The sequence below is a fragment of the Pyrus communis genome, chromosome 11 (assembly GCF_963583255.1).
Source record: "Pyrus communis chromosome 11, drPyrComm1.1, whole genome shotgun sequence".
Classification (NCBI taxonomy): domain Eukaryota; kingdom Viridiplantae; phylum Streptophyta; class Magnoliopsida; order Rosales; family Rosaceae; genus Pyrus; species Pyrus communis.
In genome coordinates, this window is record NC_084813.1 from 12,671,251 (window position 1) to 12,689,501 (window position 18,251).

Sequence of the window (18,251 nt, forward strand, 5' to 3'; positions counted from 1 at the left end):
CACCAATGTGATAAATTGAAGAAAGAGGCACGGTTTTATGTGTGGGATGACCCGTATTTGTGGAAATATTGCCCTGACCAAGTTATACGTAGGTGTGTGCACGATTCTGAGTTTAATGCTATTCTAACCTTTTGTCACACTTATGCTTGTGGGGGACACTTTGGCACTCAAAGAACATCACTTAAGGTGTTAGAATGTGGTTTCTATTGGCCTACCATCTTTAGGGATGCTTTTTGCATGTCTTGTGATAGATGCCAAAGAATGGGCAATATTGGTCCTAAACAACAAATGCCATAAACCCCCATTTTTAGTGTTGAAATCTTTGACGTTTGGGGTATTGATTTTATGGGTCCCTTTCCTTTGTCACATGGGTTTCTGTATATATTGCTTGCTGTGGACTATGTGTCGAAATGGGTGGAAGCAAAAGCCACCCGAACTAATGATTCTCGAGTGGTTGCAGATTTTGTGAAAACTAACATTTTTGCAAGGTTTGGAATGCCACGAGTGCTAATCAGTGATGGAGGTTCCCATTTTTGCAATCGAACCATCGAAGCGTTGCTCAAGAAATACAATGTCATGCATAAGGTGGCCACACCTTATCATCCTCAAACGAGCGGGCAAGCCGAGGTTTCGAATAGGGAAATCAAGCAGATTCTTGAGAAGACCGTGGGGCCTACAAGGAAGGATTAGAGTTTGCGCTTAAACGATGCATTGTGGGCGTATCGCACTGCCTACAAAACCCCCATTGGGATGTCACCTTTTCGGCTCATCTATGGGAAGCCATGCCATCTTCCCGTCGAACTAGAGCATCGTGCACATTGGGCCGTCAAAACGTTCAATATGGACCTTGATGCCGCAGGTTTACATAGGAAGCTTCAATTATGTGAGCTTGATGAAATATGAAATGAAGCATATGAGAATGCCCGGATTTACAAGGAGAAAACAAAGGCATTTCATGACAAGATGATTCGTGCCAAGACGTTCTCTATTGGGCAGAAAGTGTTGTTGTTCAATTCTCGCCTTCGGTTGTTTCCGGGTAAGTTGCGTTCCAAATGGGTTGGTCCTTTTATTGTCACTAATGTTTTCCCTCATGGTGCAGTGCAAATCAAAAGTTCAAGGACGCAGCAAGAATTCAAAGTGAATGGGCATCGATTGAAGCCCTATTACGAGATGTTTGAGGAGCATGTCGTGGAGGAGGTACCCCTCCATGCCGTGGAACCTAGTCAAGCTTAAACGGAGGTACCGTCCGGCTGCAAGACGTAAAAGAAAGCGCTACTTGGGAGGCAACCCATGCATTCAACAAAGGAAGACTTAGAAAGCACTCCAAATCCAGATTCCTAAAAAACTCTTCTCTTTGTTGCTATTTCGTTTCTGCCTTGTTAGGTTGTTTAGTTGTTATTGTTTGTTTGTTTATTAATTGTGTGAGTCTATGATTGTAACATTGAGAAAATGTTTGATTTATTGATAGGCACTGCTAAACAAAGAAAAATGGTGCTTCACAAAGGTTGTTTGCTTGAGGCCCCACTACGTGGCTTTACTCTTGAAGCGGATGGCGTAGGAACAGAAGGCATCGGAGCGGGAGGCATCGGAGCGGAAGGCATAGGAGCAGAAGGCATCGGAGCGGGAGGCATCGGAGCTAGAGCATTCCAGGCCTCAATACTTGGCCAAGCGCTGGATGAGCCAGGAAAAAAATGCCTCTGGAGATAAGCAGAAAACCTTTGACGGTCGCTTTGAATCCGACCCTCAGATTCTTGCAGCTCATCAAGCTTCCTCTTCATGCCCGACGAATAGTTATTTGCAAGCACATGCAAACTTCTATTCTCGTACTTAAGCTGCTCGATCTCCTGCTTGAGACTTTCCACCTCTGCCATCAATGATTCCACCTGACGGGAGCGGGCAAGCAGGCGTTGGCCCATGTTGGACACAGAACTCGCACACTGAACACTAAGTGCGAGAGACTCTTGAACGGCCAACTCATCGGACCGTCCTGACAGCAGCCTACTATCTTTTGGAGTGAGGAGGTTCCTAGCTACTATTGTAGCTGTTGTGGCGTCCTGCATCACGGAGTCTTCACCTGTGAGAGGACCGTTAGAAGAAAAGAAAGAAGGGCGCCATACGTTACCTTGACGCGGCGCGCCCGTATCACTGCTAAGGCTCAATTCCAAGCTAAGGTTCGATGAGTTTGCCATTTTTCAAAAGTGTTCAAAGAGAAGGGATGGAGTTAAATTTCAAAGGGCCGGAGTAGATTTTCAAGAATGGGAAATCTTCAGAGTGTGTTTGTTGTGGTGATCGATAGCTCAATAAAAAAGCCAAGGCGACGCGTCCACCAATTCAAAAAGCCGGAATTTCCGGCGTAATTTAGGCGACGCTTTCTCGGCTTTTCAGAAGGCGCGTTCAACTTTGTCAAAAGATTTCTTCTTTTCAGACAACACGTGGAGGCCATCATCACAACTACACATCTTTAGCCGACAAGCGCAAAGTTCGGCGACGCTTTCTCTGCTTTTCAGAAGACGCGTGCAGCTTTGTCAAAAGGAGCCGCATCTGCACTACCACATGTCGCTCAGAAATCGAAGGGGCGCCTGCTCAGAAATCGAAGAGGCGTATTCAAAAATCGAAGAGGCGCCACTATTTCAAAAAGCCAGAGTTGCGGGATCAAAACGTTTGTCGACAAAGGTAAAAAGTACCACCACTTGCTATTATCTCTATATATGTCGACCTTCGTCTTTTATGGCAGGGCAAACCTGAAGAAAATGCCCAACTCTCCCTCACCTCTGAGGGTGCACTCCCAGCAAAGCCTTTCGAAATACTAAATTTTTTCTTCTTCCCCAAAGATGATACCAGATGTCTGGAGTACAGATGACCCAGGAGGAAACAACACAACAAATACATGTGCTGATTCATTCACCGCTTCTTCAAAAGCAAAGGTATCTCATATCATCAAGGTCAAAAGCAAAAGTATCTCATATCATGCTCTTTCCCTGTCTTTTTCTTTGTCCTTGTTCTTACTCGCATGGCAAAGTAAAACAAGCAATCAGCCGGCACTTGGAGTCAGTCTTCCGTTCTGGAGCCAACTGCCTGGAATCTATTCCTGATTGCTTACCTAGCGTTGCTCTCGAGTAGCCATCTTCAACGGTTGATACACTTCCGGAGAAGGGACCACTTCTGCAAAGGGGAGCGAGTAAGGCAAGTGAAAATGATACATTGAAGTATGTGGAGACAAACATAGGCTGAGTTATCCTCCAACCCTTTTCATTACGAATTGGAAAGATTGAACAAAGAAACAGACCAAAGGGGTAAGCTCAGACCTTCGGGGAAGACCAAAAGAATCCTCCAGCCCAGTAGCACAAAGGAAAATCAATGATGGGCGGAAACCAGTTCGAGAGTAAGCCTGTGGAATCATCAAGATCAAGCCTCAATGCAATCAACAAAGAGAAGGGGGAATTTACACTCCATAACCAGATTTGCGTCCCTAAACTCTTCTCTTTGTTAATTACATTCTGCCATGTTTAGTATGTTTAGTTGTTGTTTGTGTGTTTACTTATGTTTTGTGTGAATCTATGCTTAAAACATTGAGGACAATGTTTGATTTAAGTGTGGGGGGGGGGGGGGGTAACTAATGTTGTTAATGCAAATTCGTGGGATTTTATCACCCATAACTTCAAATGTTGTTCCTTGCTGTTTTAAGGTGTTTTTAAGTTGTTTTAGAGTGTTTTAGTATGTTTTGTTTTTATAACTCCGAAAAGCACATAAAAATTTGAAAAATTGTTTTGAAAAACCCAAAAAAAGAGTTGTTTTTGTGTGTTTGTGTCTTAGGGAACCTTCCAAAGTTATGATGAGGATTTGGTTTGTAATTGCATGACTGTTAAAAAGAGTTATAAACATGGAGAAAAGTTTGATTTACTCTTGGTATATGCTTAGTTATGGTTATAATGTATGACTTCACATGCAATCATAAAAGAAAAATTCGTTTTTGTAACATGCTTGAAGGAAGGAACTCATACAAACGCTACAACCTTGTGAGACTCGAGCTATTACCTTCTTTGGAGAGTTATAATCTGTGATTCTGTGTTTTCTAAAGTTGTTGCATGATCTCATTATTCCTTGCTTGGTTGCTACTTAGAATGCAATTGTATCATGATAGAACTAAATGCTAGAACTTATATCCGTTTCATTCAAAGCATGACATTGAATTGCATAACATATATCAAGATGAAGTTGTGTAGTTGCCATCATAGCCAAATAGCCTTACTTCCCATATTTCGTATATATTAGTTTTAACCCCGTTGAGCCTCGTTTATCCTATTTTCTTTGCTAACCACATCACCCCTTACCTAGCCTAGAGTAGGACTTTCCTATACCCTTGTTCTTAAAGTATAGTAAGCATGACTTAAATGAATTCCTTTTGAGTTACATTATGCAAGAAAATGAGTGTGGGGGAGTAAAAGTTTGTTCTTACGTTTATATGTATGTTCCGAGATTCAAAAGAAAAAGAAAAAAAAAAAAAAAAAAAAAGAGTGAAAATAAGTAAGAATGAACTCACGAGCGTTGATGGTTGAAGAAAGGGTCCAAAAAGTTGAATATGGCCCTAAGTTTTGTGTGACTTTCCCTTGGGTGTTCAAAGTTGATTTTTGCGTTCTAAAGGGAATTCTAAGTGCCTAATTCAAATACTTTGCTCACTATTGCTTTAAGAATGTTTGTTTATCCTTCACCTTTCACTGTTAGCCAATACCCTAGCCCCGTTACACCCCTTTGACTTCTATCTTGAGTGTTGTGTATTTCAATTTGTGGAGTTTGAACTTGGTATGAGCTTATGGTGTCACTGGTTCTCGCGTCTAAGTAGTAGCATTCCAGTCATGAGATCATATCTAAACATGCTTATTAACTCCAGAAATTGCGTTCTTTGTGATACATATATGTGAGTGTTCGTTTTCATGTTACATCAATCTTCTCACATATGACTAGATTAGGGTGTGTAGTTAGAAATTCTGAGTGAAAATCGAGTGCATATCTTGTAAGGAATTGAGCAAATTCTCTAAGGCATGTTACTACATTCAAAACATGGTTTTAAATGCTTAATTGTGAAATAATATGTGGTGACTATGAGTAAGAATGTACTTAAGTGTAAAGATGGCTAAAATCTGTGGGAATAATGATTCTTAACTTGTCATGTGCATTGGAAATCCCTAAGACGATTGTTGGAAGGTTTAGGTTTTGTTTTGTTTTTCTGTTTTGCTCGAGGACTAGCAAAAGATAAGTGTGGGGGAGTTTGATAGGAGCATATTCATGCGACTTAAATGGCTTGTTCTCGTGCATTTACGTTATGTTTCTCTCGTTATTTTAGTCCTTTATGCTTCTTTTGTGTGTTTTCAGGTTCTAAGGGCCTAGGGAGCAAGAAAGTGCATTTTGAGGCCATTTGGAGCATTTTTGGGCATGGATTGGATAGCTTATCCATGGAGCCAAGAGGATGGACGAATTTGAAGGCCTTGTATTCACTTTGGACATAAAACAAAGGGCCTAGCCCATTCTCTCTTATTCTCTCCCTTATAGCCATGCAAAGAACCATCCATTCCATCAAAAACAATCCATCAATTCACATGCAAAACCACCATTAACACACATGCACCCAAACAAAGCCAACCTAGCTAACCCTACATGCATTCTTTATTCACTCTTCATCATTGCATTCATTCTCCAAACACTTTCATTAATTAAAACACATTTGCACATCCACTCATTCTTTCCCCAAAGCCGTGCCTTTCCCTTCCACTTTCCAACCTTTCCAAATGCAATTTCATCAAACACATGCATTCCCTTCACTTTCACCCACATGCAAATTTAATCATTCACTCAAGCACCCTTGTGCCTTGTTTCCCCCTTTGTTCCCACCAATCACATGCATCATCATCATTCAACCAAGCCTAACCCGTGCATTCCCCCTAATTCCAGCACCAAAACATGCACTCACATGCATTTTCACCACCATTCACACACACATGCATCCTGAAATTCTTGCCGTGCATTTCATACCCTTTCTAGCCATTTCATTTCATCATGACACCACCATTCACACCCCTTTAATCCACATGCAGCCACATATTCATTCACTTAATCATTAAGCCACACATTCACACACACACACCCAAAACACATCCATGCCGTGGCCTACTCACAATTCCAGCATCTTCACATGTCTTTCTAGCTTTCCCTTTCATTTCCACCACTCATTCTTCATCATTGCAGCCACCTACATGCATTATTCATTAACCTTTCATCATATAGCCAGAAAATAAGCAAGAAAACACTCAATGCCGTGCCTTCACACACCATTTCAGCACATTCCAACACCTTCACATGCAATTCCAGCTTTCACATGTTTTTCTAACTGATTTTCCATCATTAATTAGCCACTTGCATCTTAAACAAACAGCCATATGTTCCCTCCACTACTCCTATAAATACCCTTGCATTCATTCATTCAAGAACATCTCATATTTCCATTCACAACACTTCACACAACACAAACACAACCCTTGTGCCGCAAATCATTTCCATTTCTGTGCAGTTTTTCTCCTCCATTGCAGCCACTATCCAACCACTTCCCATCCCTCCAAAACACTTCACATAATCCCCAAAGCTCACCTTAGACCTTGTGCTACAACAACGAGGAAGAAAAGAGTGCCTAAACGTTCATACAATTCAAGTTTGAGTTGTTGGAATGTTTAGGTGTTTCTTTGATTTCAAAGTTTAAATTTAATTCTCTTTGTTTTGTACGTATGAGAATGGAAGATAAGAGTGCCTAAACGTTCATACAATTCAAGTTTGAGTTGTTGGAATGTTTAGGTGTTTCTTTGATTTCAAAGTGTGGAGAAGAACCCCTTAGCTATTCCATCATCCATATTTTCATCACATTCATCTTTACTATCTGTTTTAAATTATAATCTGTCCGTTTAATTTAATCTCGTCCAACCACAATCACCCCCCCCTTTATTTTGTTAAGTCTTAATCATTTGATTTGTCTTATTTTATGTTTTTGAGTATTTGGAGTCTTTTAAACTTGTTTTGAGTCTTTTAGTTTGTCTTAGTGTTTTAAAAGTTAGTTTTATTTATTTGAGTCAAGTATTTAGCATCCCTAGTTAATCCCCGGTTAGAACGATCCCTACTTACATCATTACTACAATTGTCACAAATAGGGTTTAGTTTGTGTGCGTATAAAAATCGCATCACTCACCAACTTAAATATTGTCTCTTAGATAAGAGATGTAATGGTGACTTCTTAGCCTTATATGATGCATGGTACCATAAATCGCAGAACCTCCAAAACTTTCTGAATGCTCAAAATTCATAGTTATATAATCAACAAAACCCCCTGTAAAATGTTTTATACAATAGTTTTCAATACTGTTAACAAAATGTACATGTTTATTCAAGGAGTTAAACAAAATGTAAATCTTGGTATTCTTCCCTAAACTGTAGAAGCCCGCCAAATCTAAACTCTTTTCAATCTACCCCGAGTTAGTAATGATCTACTGTAGGTTCTTTTGGTTTAGATAGTTATTGAATGCAATCTGAGTGTGAAGGTTACCTGATGCATGGTGGTTTAATTGTCATCTGCTACTTTTTGAGATGGAAATGGACTAATTGTTATCTTTAGCTTAATGATATCAAATTCAGCTTGATTCCAAACGTACTGCAAAAGCCAATTGAAAGTTAATGACATCTTTGCAAGTAAACAATAGTTTAATTAGTCATAAAATTTTATTATCTCTGCATCACAGAGATGCGAGCACCATATAAACTTAGGTCCCTAAATATTTTCAGCCAGTCAAATGACAATATTCTAAAAACGAAAACTACATTTCGGTTCTCAAGAAATATTCTAAGCTAGGAAAGGCCTGAAGTTGAAATAAAGAAGCATTGTCAGAAATAACAATTCCGATTTGTTTTGGTCCTATGATCACTCACTCCCAACTTACCAGATTCTCAATACCATTTTTTCAAAACCTTGCATCTCCCAAATTATCAGATTCTCAATACCATTTTCTCAAAAACTTGCATACAACAACTAACCTTTTATTGTTTTCAATGTTTATAGATTACCGAGCAGTGTAAATTTCGGATCCTTTCTTTAAAGCCAGAGCAGATAGACAAACTAATTGTAAAAAAACACATAAAATAGAGAGAAAAAAAAGATACCTGGGATGGATGGAAACTTGTTTGCAATTTCCCATGTATATCCAAAGCATGATTTTGAATTAATCTGCAAAAAAAATAAGTTTTGCAAGACACACGATATCAGGGAAAAAATCGTATACAGAGATTATGATAGAGTGTGGGATGTTGTGATAAGCTTCTTGTCAATACTATATGTTACATCAGATTCTTTATACACACCTCTAGGTAACAAAAGTAAGCATTCTTCACTAATTAACTCTCTCAAATAGGCTCAATTTTCAGTTTAAATTTGGCCAACCGTTTGGAGTGCTTAACGTTTTCAGATTCTTCATTTCTTAAATCGACTAAAAAGAGCAAAAATTAAAATGAAATTAAAAAGGTGAACCTGGTGGTCGCCGCCACCACCAAGGAGGAGATCGAGGGGATTGATTTTAACTTATCGGTTGAAAAGTTGGCTTACTTCTTTCTTCTTCCCATTCAGGTTCTATTATGTGTCTTCTTGTTCCTTCAAAACACTACGGAAGCTGGAAAAACAAAAAAAATTATATGACATCAAGTTCAAGCCTGGGCATTCATATGACTTCCCTTTCTCCACTTACCACAAATTAATGTGTGCAGACTAGGCATTCATGTGGCTTCCCCTTCTCCTACCAAAACCAAACAACATCATGCTCATCCTTTGCAATTAAAATACAACAAAAAGAAAGACATCAAAATGATAGGAATACAAATTTAAAAGATTCATTTTTTCTCAGATTCTCAATTTTCTCTAATCAAATCAGCTAACCTTTTTCAAAACCCTACAAATAACAAATTGAAGGGTTTATGCCCATCCAAATTCACCATTAGAGAAAAGGCAGTGGTGATGGACTTCTAGAAAGATAAAGTGGTTTGAAAAAGGAGAGAGAAATGGAATTTTGGAGAGAGATGGAATTTTAAAGAGAGAGAGAAACCAGAAAGGCGAGCGAGAGGAAGAAAGAAGGAAGACATTGGATTTGTGTTTGTTGTTTGTGGGTTCCGATTGGAGAGATTTGCACTGGAAGGAAATGGAAAGGTTTACTAAACCTTCGAGAGAGAACACGCATGGCCAACAAAGAAAGAAGCGAGAGAGAACACGCATGGCCAACAAAGAAAGAAGCGGAAGACGAAAGAATGATCGAGAAAAAAGAACAAAACCAGGGGGTTAACGATGAGTGACGTGTGGTGAAGATGGGCAAAATCGGAATTTTACTGTACCAAGCACACAACAAAACTTGGAAGTGAGAAGAAATAAAGGGTATTTACGTCATTTCACTGTTCACGAACAATGAAAAATAGTGCCATCCGAACTGAGTTTTAGTATATGTATAATTTGTATAATGTTGCAGATTGAATGCTACACAAGTATCATTAATGCAAACTATACTCCTATATATATATATGTATATATATAGGCATCATTGCCACAATGCTTACCTCTTTTCATTGATTAGTATGCCTTTAGTACCTACACAGGCTTGTATCAGAGCGTTATAATAATCTTCATTAGCACCAAATTTTCTTTGCTTTAGTATCATTAGGCCTCAAAGTTCATCTCAAACCACCTTTATCTATTCCTTTCACTGCCCCTTTATCTGTATGCATTGCATGTTCGATAAATAAATTTTTCGTGTCATTATACGGTGTAGCTAACTCATTATGCAATTTCGGATTTTCATATTGTTGTAATTGTTTTGGTGTTGTTAGAGTGCATGTTACAATTTGCAATCAAGATAGTGAATGTTACAGTTTTCAATTAGCATTTACTTTTGTTTTGAAGTACTTATCCTCTTATTATTTTGTTTGAATTAGATGAAGTCAAAGTCGTCAAAGGCCTCAAGCTCAAGTTCAAACTCAATGAGATCAAAGCTTTGGAAGATTTGAACTTTAATGTTTATTTTAAGTTTGGACTTTTGGAAGATTTGAAGTTTGATGTTTATTTATTTTAATTTTTTTAAGGCTTTGGACTTTGGAAGACCTGATTGTAATTATTTGGGTAAATTACACAAAACTACCTCAACTATGGGTCGAACCATAATCTCATAACAATGTCCACACCACCATCGTCGCCCAAGGCCTTAGTCTCCACCGCCGTCGCCCACGGTCTCAACCTCCGCCTCGCCCCCAATCCGAAATTTCGAATTCGCCTGTTTCAGAGAAAGCTTCGGGCTTTGCTCAGGGGTTTGTGGGTTTTGGCTCAGGGGACAGGAGGCAACTGTGTTGGTGTTTTGGGGTCAAAGGGAGAACGAGTTCGATCGGGTTTCTGGATTTTGGTTTGGGGTTCGGGAGAGGAGGTACAGACAATTGGGTTTAGGGTTCGGTAAAGTACCTTAAGAGAGAGATTGGCGGGGACAATGGCGAAAGCCATTTGGGATTGGAGGCAAGATAAGAGTTCGAGCTGGGTGGTGTGCTAAGAAAGGGTGGTGATTGGTAGGTGAGGGTTGTGGTGCAGAGTGGTTCTAGTCTTGGGTTGGGGGAAGACATGTGCGGGAAGAGGTGTGAGGAGATAAGGGGTGGGTCCCATATTTGTTTTATAAAATATTTAAATGATTTGATTTATATTTTAATATTTAATTAATTGTTTAATATTTAGTTAATTTTTTAATTTAGTTGGATTAGGAAGTGGGCCCCGTTCCAAGCCATGTTAGCATTTAACAGAGAAATTGACAGAAAAACTAATAGAGGTTTGATATTGTAAGAAATTCGTAAGATGAGGTATAACATTGTAATTTTTAAAATATGAGGTATGAGATTCTTGTTCGACCTATAATTGAAGTAGTTTTATGTAATTTATCCAAAAAATTATTTTCATTGTTTTTTATTCTATTGGAAATTTGGAATACCTATTGTATCCATTATGTTGGAATTCAACTTTGAATTTAATTATAGACTCCTCTGGAAGATGTATTACTCGGAACAAACTTACAAAAAAGGCTTTCTTGCAATTGAAAATTGGGAAAAAAAAAAGAAAAAAAATCGAATCAGGTTGAAATCGAACAAAAAAATAAACGAAACCAAACATAAACAGATAGAAAACCAAACTGAACCGAACATTAATTTTGGTTCAAAGGCTGCAACCTTCGTTACCTTTTATTCTTTTGGCCAAATCGCTGTATCTCCGATTACCATATGATCACTGTATCTCCGATGACCATTTGATCGGGGAAAAAGAAGCGTTATTAGTATGTCTGGAATTGTACTCGCTCTAAAAGTGCCATTCTAATACTCGCATTCCACGGTAAAATTATGTTACTGAAAATTATGTGCAGAGCATCATGAACCATCACAAGACCTCGAAGACGAGAGAGCAGGCGTTGCGGCTGTGCTTGGAGTCGAGCCGCCACAAGACCTCGAAGATCAGCTCGTCGGGGACGAGGCTAGCATAAGGAAAGAGTATGGTTGGACATTTTTATCCCTATATTTAATTGACCGCGGAGATCATTAATCCGATTTGGCCCATTCTTTTTTTTCATTCCTACAAAAACTGTAAAAACATAGCGGGACTTTCTTGCACTGGCTTCCTCGTTGGCAGTCTCCGCTGATGTGATAATCAATGGAGAAACGTCCGCTCCTTTGAAGAGAGAGAGAGAGCAACTAAAGGCAAATTCTTGTCAGAGAAAAACCCATTTCTCTGCCCGTCACACCAAAAGCACTTCTCCGCTGAAGCCTCACCTTTCTGCTGATTTTCAGCTCTCCGTTACTGTTTCTTCAGAGGTAAAGACTTCGTTTTTCTAAATCCACTGTATTTCATTGGCTCTTTTTTCTTGGTGAGAATTGGAATTTTTGAGTTGGGTTGATTTCTATCACTGCATGCTTGGATTGTTTCGATTGTAGAGTCAATTTTCCACATTAAAATCCTGGGTTTTGTTGTTTTTCTGGAGTTGTTGATTGATTCTGGTCTTAAGTTTCATACAACACCTCGGTGAAGTTGCTTGCCGTTGTTTTGGTTATCATATGTTGGGATTTGCAATGCCCCTTGATTCAAAGTTTGCTCTTTTTAACAAAATAAAGGAAGGGTTTTGTGGGGTTGTTGCCCACAAATTCTGTTTAAGCCAAAGAATAAAGTTACAAGAACTGCGGTTTTACTTTCGATTATAATTTACTTGAATTGATTCTTAAGTTAATATCTTCTCTGAGGTTGTTTTATACAAGATTTCCTCCTTCCGTTTGCTTGAGATTTTCCCATCCTTTATGTTGGTTTTCCATCCCATGACGAGTTGTCCTAATCTTAGAGGATTAAATTGAAGTTGTTTTCCCAATTTAAATTGTATACCCAACTGAAGAACGATTCATCACTAGATTCCAATTAGAATTAGTAATCCTTAATGAAAAAGACCTTTATTATGTTTATATAAAGGGGCTATTGCACTAGTTTTGAATTGGAGCAAAACAATAAGTTGTATACCACTCAAGGAGTTAAGAGTGAGAGAATATTGTGAGGGCAGAGTATGTTTGAGAGAAAAGAAAAGAGATAAGACTGTATTTCTTGTTCTTTTAGGTTTTTTGTCAAGTCATAATCCTAGAGGCTTGGCAAGGTTATCCGTTGTACTCATTATGATATAGTGAAAAATTGTTCTTGCTCCCCCGTGGGCGTAGCCACATATAGCCAAACCACGTTAATTCTTGGTGTGATTTGTCTTGGTTATTTTGTTTTCTATGTCCGAGAACAACTTTCATGAGGTTTGATAATAGAAGAGTGCACATGAAAAGTGATTATGCCGATATTAGTGATATATGACTGCACTAGGAATTAATGTGGCAATGTGACTGGTTCATACTAGAGTGGCATTACTATCGAAAATTACAAATTTTTTGTTAAGTCGAAGATGATGATGATTTTACTCTACCAATGTAATATGGCTAGTACAATGCCAATCTAAATTAATTAGTGCAAATTCTTTTTTAAGTGGAAGATGCTTCTATCATTATGATTTAGTTAGTGAGTGATTGTTCTTTATATATCCTTTTAGGATGCACTACCAAGAATCTGGGAAGCCGATTTCTGCATGTCTTTCATTTGTTGGGCATTTTCCTTCCTGATGAATCTTTTATAATCTTTTCAAGTTTTAGTATGAACTGGAACAAGTGACACTCTTAAGAGCAAATACTGCATAGTTGTGATAAATGTCTATGATTTCCGCGTCAAGTACTGCGTCCACTCTTGAGTAGTTAAGATTATGAGGTGAATTCTCAACCTAGTGCAATCATATGGTGGTGTGCCGTATAAGTCTTTCAAGTCTTGACCTGTTAAGTAACTATTTTCTCTTTGTGGGACAATCCATTCGCTGGTATATTAGTTTTTGTTCCCTTTCCATTTCATATTCATTTGAGTGTTTCATGCAGTTTATATCTTAGTAACTTAACTGATGCTGCGCACAGTAAAATGGTCTTTGATTTTGTTTTCCTCAACATGCACATCTTCATTCGTCATAGTTTAACCTATCATCATTTGTTTAACAGACTAATGTTTTTGTGTAACAACTTCTTTTATTATTTAAAATAACAGTTAATTTCAAGACAGAGAGCAGAACTGAGGGTGACTATCTTTCAGGCACATGGATCAGAGTATGCAACTCCTTCTGCATCCTATTTCATTTATTTGTCCGTATGGTATGTCACTATCTACGAATGTCTGTAGGAGGAAAATGCGGCGTTGCACAATGCTGCTTTCTATGTCAAAAATTTATGTTCACACATGCAGCTCTCACTTTTTTCATGCACACCGTGGGATGCTACTTAATGATTAGCTTAGGAGATTCAACAGCAGTTGGTAAAGGCTAGACTTTTATGAAATCATTGACGTGGTATATGACTAGTCTAGTGAGGCCTCCATACCGATTGTTAGTACTTTGTATCTGACAACTCCGCTTTACAGCAGCACACGTCAAACCACTGAGTAAAATTGATTTCTGAAGGACTACTAGTCTATAAGTCCTTAACATCTGGGGCACATTTCAAATCTGTTCTGCCAATGCAGAAGTCATTTCCCACCTTTCATCATTGGTGGCTAAGCTTATACAAGCGATGCGTTTAATTTATTAATGGATTACCCTTGTTAAATTTTATGATAAGATGTTATTGGATTTCCTTCTGAAAGTGGTTGGGTGAGCACAGGGATCTCAACAGATGTAGTGAACCATAGAAGTGGCGACTATGCTCCTATTGGTGACCAAGAGGACCCGAAATTGGGAATGTTTGACAAACCCCTTCCTTGCTTTGGCTGGGGAATTGGATGGTTTTCGTGAGTATTCTTGGCTGTTCTCTCTCCCACTACAGTCCGCCCCCACCCCCACACACACACTAATTGATGCGCCTTTTTTTTCAGTCTTCTGCTTGGATTTGTATTTCCAGTGATGTGGTACTATGCCACATTTCTTTACTTTTCGAAGTATTATCAAAAAGACCCAAGGGAACGAACTGGACTTGAAGCGTCAGCAGTAGCAGTAAGTTTTATGTTAAAAAATTAAGCAGCTTAATAATCATTTTATCCTCATTTGTAGAAGAAATTTAATTCTGTTTCTCCTCTCTAACCTTATTTCTTTTCTTCTTTTCTTAACTATTTCATAAATTTTAACAGATAGAAACTTTAAAATCACGTGCAGGTTAAATGGGGTAATTCTGAATTTCTTTTGGGAAGGGTTGTAATGAGCAAAAATAATGCTGCAAATAGAAGCGCCTATAAGTTAAATTGTGTGTGGACTTCAGTATTGTACCTTGCATTCTTGATCCTCTGTTATTTCTTGCTAAATTAAATGCTTCGGTTTACAGTGTTTTGGTTGGTTTTGGTTTCAGTGTGATAAAGTAGCTCTTTGGTTATTCATGTCCTCCACCACTTACCACTTACAAGTCCAGATACTAGGACACACTGCGAGATTTTAAGAGAATCATTTAATTAATAGCTAAGAGAAGCATGCCTTTGGAACCATACTTTTGTTTCTTCTTCTTTTTTTTTTTTTTCGGTAGAAACCATGTTTGAATTGGTAACGTTGGAAAAATGTCTATACAGTATAGATACTTGTTTGTACATGAATTTCAATTTCTAATGATGATGTAGAGTATAGATATTTGTTTCTACATAACTTCAATTAGTAGTGATGGTGCATTTGTGGTCTTTATCATCGTTCCTTGATAAAAATGTTGTGCTTTTTGCAGGCTTTGATTTGTACAGTTGCTGTGTTAATAGTGCTTGCTGTCTTTGTTATCAAGGCTTTGTTTCCCTAACTTTTGCCAGCTTCATAAAAAAAATAAAAAATCTCTATGTCGACAATGGTTAGCTCAAGCGTTCTTCCTGTAATCACATCAGGCGCAAGAAAGGAAAATATTGGCATCATGGTATGTCCATCTACTGATACCTGAAACAGTTTGAGCTTCTCTGTAACAATGTGCTAGATAAAAACCGTGTACATAAGTATGCTACTGCTTAGCTCCCTTTTAGCGGGAACTCTATGTACAGAACATATTGTAGAAAAGTAGTACATTTACAAACAATTACACAAAATCATCATCTCGCATGGATGCATCGTTGAATCAAGTGCTAGAGGATGCAATCAGGTCTGATCCATGTTTAAGAATTAGCAAGTTAGTAGCACATTCTATTCTCTAGGGGCAGACGAGACTTCTAGATTAGTATATATAGAGACGGGGCGGTCTGCATCTTGGTAGATGCTATTAGTATGATATCCTTCTGCTGCTTGGCACATTCTTATACAGTCAATTAGGACGAGAGCTGCTGCGGAAATGGTGCTTCTTTTATCCGCCCTCTTGTCCGAGCCATGAGGGATGGTGGAACAGAAGGTTAGGTCAAGAGTTCGGTGTATTCTAATGAACCAAAATTGATGCTTTTGTGTTGGTATTGTGGTTTTCAAACTTTGCACTGAGAAGTGTACTTTTCTTTTGATAGGGTTTTGCACTAAATTAGTGAAATTATTCATATTATATAATGCTATGAAAAGTAATAGCAACTTCTTTGCTGCTTTACATTTAGTATAAACCTAACACCTTTCCTAATCTGTCATTCACACATTTAATATGATTCTTGGTCGATTTAACACCTCTTTCTTGGATGGGCAATACCAAAGATTGCTTTCACCGTCACAGGAACACCAGCCCGTGTATACGGAAAGGACTTGCATGGCATAGATACGTGTCCTATGCTAATAATACAAAGACGTGCTATTTCTTTTCAGATGTTCTTGTGTTATTAGCATAGGATGTCACCATGACGGTGAACTTGTACCATATAGGTTCTCCGTGTTTGTGTGCATAGGTGACTTCGAGCTACAGAAGCAAGTCGCGCATTTATATAAGTGTCATCCCGATTGCATCAATGATTGGGAGTCATCCATGCGGTGTCGGGGGAAACCGTCCCAAGCTTCATGCTCAAACTAGCGAAAAACATTTTTCTTCAATTCAACCAACTAGGTGAGAATATACACACCAAATCAGCATTGAGAATTTTGTGTACCACAAGTTATATAAAATCCAGTTAAATTTAAGATTTTTTTTTTTAAATTAAAAAAAATGAATATCCAAATTCACAATTTAATACGCGAAGGGCTTAAGTCATGGACCACAATTGATAGGCCGAAACACGTTTCTGCACCACTGCAAATCTGCTGTGCCCATTTTTACTCTGCCCACTCTGTTACTTTGCCCGTATGCTGAAACATGTGCAGACTCTTTAACTTTGCACTAATAATGTCACATTTAAAGAAGGAGAGCGGTTTTGCTCAGCGTTATAAATTATGATGTATGCTCATCATACATTTAATTATTTGTCAAACATAGCACGTCGGCGGCTGCCAGCCTTACCCTCCTTGGCGCCGGCAAAATATCTTCTCTCTGTCCCCATCAAATCCAGATTCACAAACACAGATGCACACCCACCCACCAACCTACTGTCTCACATAACCAAGAGGACTGACCTCCATTGGTGGGAGTGGGTCTGTTGTTTCTTAGGTATTGGGTGGTTGACGGGGTTCGGCGGCTAGCTGGATTCTTCTTTTCGGTTTGGGACTATGGATTCGTCTTTTCTTTTTTAATTTTGTAATTTTTATTTGAAAAATACTAAGAGATCAAAAGATATATCATCGATAAAATACAAACATGTTAATCGATATTTGATTAATAATCTAATCATCTGCAAACACATTATTTTGTTTAAAATATTTGTTCTTGGTATGGACATGTGTCAACACATGAGTAAAGTAACAGGGTGGACGGTTGGAAAGATGGCACAGCAGATGTCGTCCCGCGTTCTCAGTTGAGATTGGAATCCCAACTTTAACACTAACACTGACACAGTAATCCTTTCCTTGGAGTTTGTAGCCTTCCCCTTGGAGGGACCCTATTTTCTGCCTTGCTTGGGAGTTAGGACTCTCTCTTACTTTGGACTAGGAAGGAAAATTTTGGATACCGTTCTTAATTATAGTTTTAAATTAGAAATTAAAATTTATAAGGGAAAATTAATGAAAATGATTTGAAAACTTTGAGTTTTAACGATAATGATAAAATAAATGGTAAAGTGAATAGTACTAGGACTGATTTTTTAGTGTAAAAATATGATTTTTCGTTAAAGTGAACAATACCTGGAGCTTTTCATTACAGTTCCCAAATTTATAATTGCAATTGTTTATATTAATGAAGTTTTAAATTAAACCCATCATTTGTGAGATAAATTATTGACACACCCCGATCCGGAAAGTCCATTTGGACTCCAAATCAAGTTATGCTGGCCGACACCAAGAGGGTGACGAAGCCATAAAGTATAGTGATGTGGGAAAATGTGAATAAATTTAAATATAAAAGTGCCTAAATACGAGATTGCGCTATGAGCGGAAATAAACCCATTTCACGCGTGATGTTAGAGTATGAGTAAAGTACAGTAGAGTGGATTGAGAATCATACAATCGAAGGTAATCTCTAATACCAAGATTTTCCACGAATTCTCGTCGATAAGAAAGCTCAGCTAAAAAAAAATTGGAGGGTGGAAACAAAGTAAGGGTGAGTAGCCTTGGAAATAAAATTTTAATAAAAACCTTCTAAATTGTTATAATCTCTCA

General features: G+C 38.2%; 1 protein-coding gene across 1 annotated transcript; it reads left to right on the top strand.

Annotated features, from left to right (window-relative positions):
* Positions 1 to 11,767: 11,767 nt before the first annotated feature.
* Positions 11,768 to 15,675, top strand: LOC137708619 (large ribosomal subunit protein eL20z-like). The gene is made up of 5 exons (XM_068447738.1): positions 11,768 to 11,904; positions 13,697 to 13,755; positions 14,305 to 14,431; positions 14,516 to 14,633; positions 15,343 to 15,675. The coding sequence occupies exons 2-5, from the start codon at positions 13,746 to 13,748 to the stop codon at positions 15,409 to 15,411; spliced, it is 324 nt and encodes a 107-aa protein (XP_068303839.1). The 5' UTR covers positions 11,768 to 11,904; positions 13,697 to 13,745; the 3' UTR covers positions 15,412 to 15,675.
* Positions 15,676 to 18,251: the final 2,576 nt, after the last annotated feature.

What these genes read in the sequence shown, in the direction of transcription:
- LOC137708619 (XM_068447738.1), top strand. An exon ending in TGGGGAATTGGATGGTTTTC is followed by an intron (nt 14,432 to 14,515) that starts GTGAGTATTCTT and finishes CTTTTTTTTCAG; the next exon opens with TCTTCTGCTTGGATTTGTAT. An exon ending in TTGAAGCGTCAGCAGTAGCA is followed by an intron (nt 14,634 to 15,342) that starts GTAAGTTTTATG and finishes TGCTTTTTGCAG; the next exon opens with GCTTTGATTTGTACAGTTGC.